The sequence below is a fragment of the Lepidothrix coronata genome, unplaced genomic scaffold, assembly GCF_001604755.1.
Source record: "Lepidothrix coronata isolate B3197 unplaced genomic scaffold, Lepidothrix_coronata-1.0 Scaffold14, whole genome shotgun sequence".
In the NCBI taxonomy this organism is placed as follows: domain Eukaryota; kingdom Metazoa; phylum Chordata; class Aves; order Passeriformes; family Pipridae; genus Lepidothrix; species Lepidothrix coronata.
Genome location: NW_016690194.1, coordinates 127549 through 139022, shown reverse-complemented (window position 1 = coordinate 139022; position 11474 = coordinate 127549). Strand labels below are relative to the sequence as shown.

The following is an 11474-nucleotide window of genomic DNA, read 5'->3' as shown; positions in this document are numbered from 1 at the left end:
CAGATTGATTTTCCACCACTGCTATAGGCTATTTCTATTAACATGTGAATAATATTTACTTTTTAGATATAATCAAATCACCCAAACAATGTTAAATGAATATCCTTGGTCTGGGGGAAACCCACAGACGTCAGGTCTAACATCTTTTAATGTTATCCATACAAACTTACGCATACATGTACTAGAAATCATGCTTTAGTATTAGACAGAGTTCCCTTCTTTCTGTGTTATGCTTTACAGGAAGAAGATCTCAAAGAGAGCAGCAGGATATTTCTGAATGTTTCAGTGTCAATTATAACATTTTAGGATTTTAGGAATCAGTGGTATAAACTATTTTAAATTATTCTACTGAAATCCAGTCTATTTCCTCCACAGGTCCTCATTATAATTTTGATAGAAATACAAGCAAAGTTATGTTAGGAACTCACTTGAAGGGATGTATAAAAATGTCTGAGAACTCCTGTTAACTGAAGGCCATTGATGTGGTAAAACATAACAGCATGTCTCAAGAAGCTGTAGAAAACCATGTTTTGTTACATACTTAAGGATATGTAACCTGGAAGTTGTCATCTAAATACATGGTCGCCTACCAGCTAGTACAGGGGAGGCTGTATTTGCTTATTTTACCCTTTCTTTTACTAGGAAAACTCATTGCTTTTTTTTCCCTTTCCTTCTGTTCTCTCTGTCTTTCTTAGAGAAATTTCTAGGAAAACCTTAGTCAGGGAAGATTTATGATTCTTTCCCTACAAAATAGTTTAATATGCAAAGTCCCATTGCATAAACTTTTTAGCAAAATCTCGGGAAGGCAGAATTACAGGGCATGACTTCCCAAATGCCTAGCTGTACTCTTTCAGAAGCACTTTCTGGCAAAAGTTTAATATTGCTAAACCCGTGGATTTTCATACCTACTCTTTAACAGATTTGAACAATGGTTACAATATTTAGGGGCTACAAACTCACCCAGGATCTTTTTCTTATCCAGACTTACGACCCCACCCCTTTCAAATTAAGCAGTAACAGATGTCTGACCACAGTTTCCCCAATGCACACTGCTATCTGCAAGCACACCAGCTACTGTGTCTTAAAATTCTGCCACTGGAAAATGGAGATCTGCATTACAGCTTTGGATTCTTAGGTGAATCTATGCCACATTCACCTCTGGCTGCCATTCTGGGTCCTTCCTGGATCTCTTGCACAAGCTCTCACTGACTTGAATGCTCAAATGCTATTGAAAAACAGTAGAAAAACACTGTTAATAATTTGGATACATATCCCTGCAAAGCTCAGTTTTCATTTTGAAGGTCTTCAAGGGCAGTACTTTCTTTTGTGTTTAGTGATAGTGAATGTTAGTGTTCCGTCCCTGCCAGACTACTTCTGGCATCTTGAATCTTTTCTTCACCCAGTTACATTGGCTTCACGTTGGATATTGTAGTGATCTGAGGTAGTTGCAATGATTCTGAACAAACTGAGTAAAACTGAGTGAAAAATTTATCTTTGAAATAAAGATTGAGATTTTTCAATAGCCGCTACTACTATAGAGTGCCTCAAAATTTATGTTGCATCTACCCTGGTAACACTTTACTATCATTGTGTCTCATTGTTGTTTAGGGAATTGTAGGCATCAGGCTAACAAAGTAATTTGTCTAAGATCATGCCAGAACTTGAACTAGAATGAGTATTTCCAGTCCTAAATGAGCATCTTGCAGCTTGAGGGGTAATCCTCAAGACTCAGAAGTGTGCATGGGATTCTCTGTGGTGGAATGGGGAACTACTGAAACCAAATTACAACCTGGCATCCACACGCGTGCTGCAGAAAAAGCAGCCAAGTAAAGCCAGACAATATTTTGGCCTTGTTAGTTATCTTTTGAGTTTCTCATGCCAATCTGTATTACTTTATAAAAGTAGCTCTTTTTGAAGACTTTTTGCATAGCTCTTTTTGAAGACTTTTCAGATTTAGTTACTTGGGGAAAAAGCTGACATTTTCACGTTTCTGAAAAATTTGGATGAACTTTTTTTGTGATATAGAAGATAGAAATTATACTAGTTCATTAATCTCCTTCAACACTTTACATCATCAATACTCTCTTTAACTTAGGAAAGAAGAAAAGAAACATGTAACCTAAACTTTTTTACCCCACCTTAAATCTATAACAGCTAAATGGATCATTTTTAACGTGTGTAATAAAACTTACTCTTAGGCTGAAACATTGTATTTCAGGTTCAAGCTGAATCAAATTTTTACAGACAACCTGTTAGTCTCTAGGACAAAAGTAGATAGGGTTGTAATGGAAATGCTGATGAGCCTTAATAAAGCAGCTCTACCAAATGTCAGAGTTTCATCTGCTACATGTACTACACTATATTACACCTCTTATACATACTGTAAGTGACAAGTGAACAAATCAAAATACCATCGAATACAACAAATATGTGTCACATAGGTGCAGAGATCTAAAAAAGGTAGTGAATGTGAGAAAATCTTTTATGGTCAAATAAGAATACCATTTTTTAAGACCTCCTTCTTGCAGTACAATTAATTACTGAGTTCATTAATTAATGAACGTATTAGCAAAAGAACACCATTACTGACCAGTGGAGACCTGATATATTACTGAGTCAATAAACTATTGAACATGAAACAGGGCCTTTCAGGAGAATTTTTTCTCATAACCCACAAACACATATATTATTCTTGCATAGTCAGCACTTCTTTGGTACCCTTACATTTCATATTACTAATTCTTTTAATCAGGCATACATAGAGCAGTGTTTTATAACCTAGCTAATGAGTAATTGGACAGGTGACATTGGGGCTGAGGACCTGAAGTGTCAGGCATAATAGAGCAGGATTTTTTTTCCCCAGTAGGTTTGTAAAAGATTGTAAAAGAGCAATAGGATAGGAGGGATAAAGGACTCTCGTACCCGAAATTTGTCAGAGAAATACAGATATTAAGTGTATCCCTGAACTACAAATGTCTTTAAATTGCTGTCTAATGCAGATAAATAAGTAAAGAGCTCAAACATTTAGAATAACTCTGAGCCTTTTTCATTGTCAGCAGCCAAGGAGTTTAGCTTGGGCAAGCTAATGCTGAATGTAATTTTTTAAAGGCAGTATAGTTAAGATAATTATTTTTTAGTATGGAAAAAGTGTGTGAATGTGTCTCTTAATCCCTTGGAAAAGGCAAGTGTCTTCATAATTCTTCCGGATCGCTGTGGCAATAGGTACCAAGCACCCTTCCTCCACCTTAGCCCCAAGTAATCATTGATTGCATCTAAATCTATAGAGATATCTTTTCCTGGCAGCTCTGGTAGTTACAGTAGATTGTTAATCTTTGAATGATCAGAATAAGCGTCCCCGTCTCAGAAATCTCCATGCAAATTACATCTAAATGCATGCCATAAATTTATTAGCAGCAGTTTGAAGTGCACAGGTCATCTTCTACACTATTTAAAAACATATGTCTGTTACATTATAAAGAGTCTCATTCAATTTATATTCACTTTTCTGTAGATGTAGCTAGCCCCTGCCAAAGTAAACCTGTGTAATTTTTGAAATAATTTTAAAAAGTAAGATGAGATATTAATAATGTGTATTATTTAAGCAAATTTGAAATCTCTGCATAGGACTGGAGTTTTAGAATTGCTACTCTGAAACAGAGAAATATATGTTTAACAAATGAGGAATGTTAGGAGCTAGAGGACTATGCCTAGATACTAGAGAAAATGATAAATGCAAAGGAAAGTTACAGAATGTTTTATGGACCAGTCCTATTCTTGTACCTTGATCACTTTATCCTGTTTTGGGAACCCATCAAATACGTGACTCCTTTCTGCAGCAGAGTTACTTCTTAGTTGAATTACATAAAGGAAACCTGAAAATAAGTTTGGGTACCACGGGAGAAAGGGAAACATATCTGTAGTTTTCCTGCAGAATCCTCGTACTACCACTTTTTTTTTTTCCTAAAGGAAATAGAGCAATTCTTTTAATGATTTTAGGAATATATTCAAATCCATGGGACATACTAACATATGTTTTTGAACGAAAATTAATTTCTACTTAAAAGAAAGAGCAGTGTTTTGGATGTTAGAAAAATGGGTTTTGCTATGCAGTTCATATCCTTAGAGCCCTCACAACAAATTTGTACTAGCAGGTAGAAATACATTAATATGTGTTTTTCATTTCTTTTTCTAGGCTATTCGCTGTACACTGGTAAATTGCACATGTGAATGTTTTCAGCCAGGGAAGATTAACCTGAGAACCTGTGATCAGTGTAAACATGGCTGGGTGGCACATGGTAAGAAATGTCTGTTCCAGGTTTGTTTTTTCTATTCTGTCTATCTTTACCAGTATCTCTAAATAGTAAGAACTGGAGTGATATAGACAGTAGTTATACCTATTCGTCTACACTTGCATGTGTGCACAGACTGGGTTTGTACATGCACGTGCTTTTTTTATGGCAATTTGTAGGATGAAAAAGTAATAGTCTGTTATTCTGGCAATAGCTTCAAGTGCTTCTAGAGTTCAACAGCTTGTGTACAGCTCAAAAGAGTATTCTAGCCTTCAGGAAATAATGTAGTTCTAGCAGGGCTTAACAGAAAGGCCAGAAGTTTACAGTATGGTTGCACAGCAGAGTTTGTCTTGCAAAGAGGCATCAACCAAAAAGTCATAGGGCCTAATGGAAATTCAAACATACCAGTGTTAAACTTGCAGATCTCACGTTGGGATGAGTGTATTTTATATGGCTCCACGAAATTGTGCGTACATGATCTGTGAGCTGAACAGCTCTTCTCATGTTTAAGTAAATAAAGAAAGAAGGGATTAGAATGCCCAGATTCTATATAAAGGCATGAAAATTCCATTTTATTTATCCTTTCCTACTTCGTGTATTTCGTGGAGTAAACTAGCATGAGAGAAAGAGAGCGCTGTATACACCATTAGAAGGCAAATAAGGAGGATACCTAAAATGGTTTAATGAAAAAAAAAAAGAGAAGGGCTGGGGGAGAAGGGGACAGAAAGATTGCTATGTTTGCAGAAGAAATTACTGTTGAAGTAATTTTTTTCTCGTGGTCTAGGCTATTGGCACCAAAGCAAACAAGTCCTCATTCCCCACTTCTATCAGACATTAGGGCTTCTATTCTATGAATTTTATTTTATTTTGATTAGACCTTGAGTAGAAGGTACTTGATTCCCAGGCTGATGTATGACAAGTGTGAATGCTCAACAAATTCAGCAGCACAGACTGACTTAGAATCTTTTAAAATCTTCACAGAAATGGAAAGGGAAGCAGGTACACAGCCTAATAATGCTTACAGCCTGCCTAGAACACCACCAACCTGGTAGCTGGTTGCAGATTTATTATATACTAGATTATCTAAGGATATAACTAATATTTGCTCCCCTTATTTCCCAGAAAAATATCTTCAGTCACAGTATAACCAGGTTCACATTTCTTGGAAGAATTGCTAAACCTCACAGAATTTGTATAGTTCAGGCTTGCTTCAGGTTTTGTGTAGAATCAGCATCTGAGATTTTGTTGATCCACAGATAGGGAAGCACTGTCTAGTTTTTTTGCAAGGTGTCCTCCTGTTGAGCAATAGAAATCGGGAGTCTAGCACTTAGATTCTGGCACCTGAGCATCTTGAGTTTTCATTTTAATTGGTACATCTTACAAGAGTGCAGTCAGATTTTCCTGATAAATTCTTCCTTATGAGGTGATTGAATTCAAAGTCAGAGTATATTACAGTAATCTGAGATTACCACAGTGTGTATTATAGAAATGTCCCTGTTTACCAATCCAGAAAGTTTAAAGGTGAATGTGGTGATTAGGGATACATCAGCTGCTCCCATATCTGAGTGCTTAACATTCCAAATGGAAAACTTAATACAGCCATATATTATTAGAAAGTGTTTGGTTTTTTACTGTGCAAAGTGAATGATGCTCTGATTTATTTATTTTTTTTTTAGTGTGTTTTGTGTACATTCATCTGGAGTATTTACATTTTATGGCAGAATGAGACAAGTCAGATTTCATATACATAAAGCACAGATGTATAAATTACTTTCTGGATTTCAAAGTGACTGAATCAGATTACTGTTCAGAAATTGTTTTCTTAAAACCGTTAGCATAGTACTTTCAGAAGTTCTTCCTTGAATGCAAATAGTATTTCCTGCTGCTTTAATTAAAGGGTTTCCTTCTGCTTTTTATTAATGAATTTCAGCTCAGCTCCTTGACACATGATGTAGTGCTTTACTGAATATAATTATCAAAGAATAGGTGTTTCCAACAGTAAGTACTGTGCTTATTCAGTTCTGATACTGAATAGATCAAAAAATAGCTTGGAATGGCAGTCTTCTCGTGATGCACTTGACTCATCTGTGCAGAATTAACTCATGTTAAGAGGTGCCATTTAAAATGTTGGAACTCTTGGTTTGAGGAGGAAAGGGCATACGTTCACTACTGTATTATTGTACTTAGCAGCTGCTCACCTGTTTTCTTCTTTCCTGTTTCCATTGTCTTTCTCATGTGTCCCTCGCTTACCTGAAATAAGCTGCACACATCTTGAAAAGAAAGGTTTCCTACAGGTTCAATTTCATCTGTCTGGAGTTGCCAAAAGCAGATAAATATATGAACAGATACATTTGAGAAGTGCTTTTGTGGCAAGATAAATATTTCTGTTGACAAAAGTTCAGCTTATCAAGTTTTTGAGCCCTATGTCATTGTGGTAATCAGTGTTTTTAAGGCCAAAGCCAAAAGCTGTGCAGAGCATAGCAGCATTATCAAGTACTTATTAGACTTCAGGCAGGCAAGCAGATAAGGTAAGTGTCTTTCCTTCCTTTTTTTTTTTGCAATGGTTAAGATACTTTGTGTAGTCCATATGGTGGAAAATAAAATCTTATTAAAATCTTAATAGTTTTTTAAAGAGAATTTATTTTAACCCAGGCAATTGGTATTTTGTGGCTTTTAAGCCATATGGGAGTAAGATTTTTGGAAATAAAGAAAAAACCCACTTTATTTGCTATGCACTTCCTCTAGCAAAAGTATCTTAGCCTGTGAGGAAAGAAATTAGGCAAGTCCGCAGTAAAAAGATGTTGATTTCATTGACTCTGCGTTTTGCCTTGTATGCATGTCATTGATATCAGAATAACAACTACCATACTGCTAGCAGAAATACTCTTATTATACCTGGTCCAACAGATCAAAAGACCCAATGCAGTATCAATGGGAAATACAGTCTACCATCTCATAACTCTTTTGCTCTGAAAAGGTGTGCCAAGGCCACATATATCACAGTAGACTAAAGCTATTATTTCTGACATTCATTTTACTTATTTTAGTTTCAGTATCCCCACAAAAATACCCTCTCGCTGTATATTAGTATTACTGAATTCGTCTGAAATCATTGTCACTTTGTTTCAAAGAGAGTCAGAAAATTAGAAATACCACTTTTCTGTCTTATCCTGAAAAAGATCACTGATAAAACTTAGCAACAGCATGTTTTTCAGATGTTTTGGTATACTGTGCATACCTGGAGTAGCTGAATTTTACACTGTTCAATCTACCTTAGGAAATTAAGTATCCTGTGAACATTGTGCTGTTTCCCTTCTTTTTTTTTTTTTTTTTCCCTTGTTCTCTAGCAGCTGGGCTCCCACCACTTCCCCTGTCTCAGATGTTTTGGTATACTGTGCATACCTGGAGTAGCTGAATTTTACACTGTTCAATCTACCTTAGGAAATTAAGTATCCTGTGAACATTGTGCTGTTTCCCTTCTTTTTTTTTTTTTTTTCCCCTCTCTCAGAGAAAGCTGATCCTTAGTCCTCTAGGGGTCTCGGATGTCTTTTTGTCTGCACTGTGCCAATCAGTACAGCTCAGGGATAGGGTATTTATTCAGGTAAGTTTTAGTACCTCTCAGAGGTATGACGAGGCCACATACAGCCCCATCCAAGACTGGGCCAGACCTTCTCTCTGGTAGCTTTGAGATAAAGTTCCTTTCAGTTTTAATGAAGAAGACATTAACTGGTAGATTTTGGCACATACGGCACATCCATTACTTTTTTTTTTCCAGACTAAAAGCTACCATACAGTGAATACACATGCTGTGTGAGTTACACCTTGTGAAGGAAGTTTTCTGCTGCTAATATTTATTTAATGCATGTGCTAGATTGCTGTAAATGGGACTAAGAATGAAAACAACAGCCTCCACTAGAAAATGGAAAATGTCATAAAGTCAGATGCATGACATGACTGTGACTTCTTCATTCAGAATGGTTGAGTTTTCTGAATTTCCACATGGTAGGTCATGAAGCTGTCAGGTAAAAGAAACATGAATTGAGAACAAAAGAAAGGAATGACAGGTAGAAATAAGAAGAGAAACAGAAGAATGCTGTGGAAATTTTAGTAATGCCATCTCTCTCTCTTACCTTGAAGTTTCTGAAAGGACTTCGTTCATGAAGAAGGTTTATATTTTAAATGTGAACTGTGTGGAAATGAGACAAGAATGAAGATGAGTGCTATGTTGAAATAAAATTTAACTGAGTTCCTACATTTGTCTCAGTCCAAAGCTGTTAAGTGAAAGAAATCCAGGTTTGCAAAGTCAGAGATAATCCCTAACAAAATAAAACAAAACAATCTTTAGAGTCTCTCTAAATGTTGACAAAACTGCCATGTTGTTCTTTTCTTAAAAATGGAGATTTTTATGAAGAGAGTAAATTAAAAAAAAAAAAGAGAAATTTAATCCTATGATTATAGTTGAGTAGTAAAATAATCAGGTTATTTCTATGTTGTTCCTTTGGATATAAAAAATAGTCACAATGTATCATATCAAACACACTTGTTTCCTTCCATTCAATCTGTTAAATTAGTTGAAATGCTTTAAAATTACTTGAGAAAATCATGAGAACATGTTTCTTCCTCTTTTTTTTTTTTAGTTATGTAGAGATTTTTAGCTAAGTAATTCTCAACAGTTCATTGATAATGAAAGCTAGCTTTTCATGACTTTTAAAGTAAAACTCTTTTAGATCTAGTCTGGCTTATCCTGTCTTTTACTGACAAAATCATTTTAATCCATCTGTTACAACTTTCTTTTGACCCTGAAGGCTGAGGCATATTTTTCATTACTAAGTTGCTTCCAGGAACCTTACAAGATTAACATTCATTACTGGTAAACACTTTTTTAAGTGCCCGTCTTCTGCTTATGCTATTCCTTTTTGATTCCCTTCAGCAGGATTTCCCAAAGCAGCCAATGCAGCACAGAGAAAATGCACTCTGTTATCTTGTGGGTACTCTGATCCAGTACTTATTTTTAAAGTCTGCCATATTCTTAGGAATGATGTGATGTAGTGTTTGCTTTGGATTTCTCTGATATGACCCTTAATGCAAGTTCATGCTGAGATAAAAGCAAATCCAGGTATTAGGTCATCCAAGACAAATAATACTGTTCGAAAGGTTTATGAGACAGAAGTGACAGAAAAAAAATAATGCTTAGATGCCCCAAGATCAAATAAGATGCCTTCCTTTTCCATCCTTGTATTCAGATGATACTTACATAACCATATGGTCAAGGGTTTAACTCTCATGTAAATTTGACATCCTCATGTGTTGAGTAATCTTTTCCCTGGAAGTAAACCACAGGCTCTAACTTACATATGTTCACACTCATACCTCCTTCGATTTCCCTGGGGATCTGTTCAAATTAAAATGTTTTCTTCTCTTCTTCCCTGCCACTGCCAGCGCACGTTAATCAGTCAGGAAGAGGTTAGACCTTTCCCACTCTCCCCAACTTTCTTGGCTCACAGTCCTGGGTTTGAATATGCCAATGTCCTTCAGACATGGTCAGGTGGGATTATACCTGACCAGGCATTAAGCATGCGGCTAAGGACCGCTCCAGTGCCCAGTAAGCCCTGAAAAGACCACGACCCATTCAGAAGCATAGTGCCTGTTTCTCCTGGGACGAGTTATATTCACATCTCAAAGTGAAATCCTTTCTCATTGTGAACATTTTATTGTCTGAAAAACTTTTAATTTAGTAATCGCATTTTTTGGTCTCACAGAATTGGCATTATTACCATCAGATACTAATTTGCGACTCTGAAATACACTTTTTTAACTATGATTGCCATTGTTTGGCTATAAAATAAAGGTTTAGACTAAAGACATTTAAAAAGTGCAAGATATTGTTATTTTGGTGCCCATTATTATTGAATTTGCATTTTACAGAGAAGGCTTGATCTCATTTAGTACACCCAATACAATAGGATAAAATTCTAGGACATGTCTTGGATAATGATACCTTACCCTTTCTTCTTGAGGAAGAAAACCAGTAAGAAACTTGCTATGTGCAAGATGGAGCAAAGGCAATAAAAACCAAAACTTTAAATTAGCACTTGGAATTCCTCTTTCCAGTCACAGTAGAGGCTGCTTTTTGGAAAGTTAGTCAGTGAAACCCATGATCTTACCCCCTAACGGTGGTGATAAGAAAGTCATTACCATGCCATAGCTTCAGATGGGAGCAAAAGAGTGTCTGGTGTTCACTACTTGATTCCCAGATGAGCAGGATAAATTCTGTGGGACTTGGGAGTGCAAATCACCAGCAGATTTGTGGGGAAGTAGTGGTGAACTTCTATGACATGCATCCACTCCAGGATGTTTAGTTGACAGTACCTGCTTGCTTGTCTCTTTTAACACCTACACTACTGCACATGAATTGCTGTGTTGTGCTAACCACTTTATCATTTTATTGCACTTTATTACATCATAAATTTTTATATCTTCTTAACAATCCTAAAAGAAGCTTAATTGTTTATAGGAACATCTTAATTAACTAGAGTTCTCTAGGTTAAGCAGAAAGCAAATTGAAAGAGCTCTAAGTGAAACAATCCCTACCCATATATTTTATAAGGTTAAAATGGGATTTGACTTCAAGAATAAAAAATTCATGCTGCTTTCAGATGTTCAAAGTAACAATCATATCATGAGTAACTTTACCTCAGCTTTCTGTTTTGCAAATCTGAAATTGAACAAAAAAAAACCTTTTTTTTTCTTTATCTACCAGGAGGAATTTCAATTTGAGCTATAGCATTATAAGGAAACTTGCCCCAGATTAATTTAGCAGACAGTAGTGTTCCCATTTCCATCTGGATTTTGGAAGGAGAAAAGATAATACAAGAAATGTGTAACATGAGTCTCAGAGACTTTTCTAATTGTCAATTTTTCTGAAGTGTATTTAACAGGAGATTTGTGAAATGGTCACAGTACCTGAATTGGGATGGGAAGGTGGATGAATGGTAGGACTAGTTTTATGAACCAGTCTTCACAGGGTCTGAACATCTTCAACTGTGAGCAACTTTAAGACAGCGAGTTTTCCTGGAAAAACTGAGATGGCTTAACATGTGTGGGAGAGAGTTTCATAGGCTTGAACCAGAGTTACATCCTGAACAGAAACACCACCATGGTCTTAGCTTGCCTTTGTGAAATACA

General features: G+C 36.1%; 1 protein-coding gene across 3 annotated transcripts in view; it reads left to right on the top strand.

The window, feature by feature from the left end:
• The window catches only part of BNC2 (basonuclin 2), a 331782-nt gene that overhangs the window by 204249 nt on the left and 116059 nt on the right, over positions 1-11474 (top strand). For all 3 annotated transcript variants that reach the window (XM_017806151.1, XM_017806152.1, XM_017806153.1), the window contains exon 3: positions 4193-4295. In XM_017806151.1, the coding sequence (XP_017661640.1) occupies positions 4193-4295 (103 nt within the window). The remainder of the gene's footprint in view (positions 1-4192; positions 4296-11474) is intronic.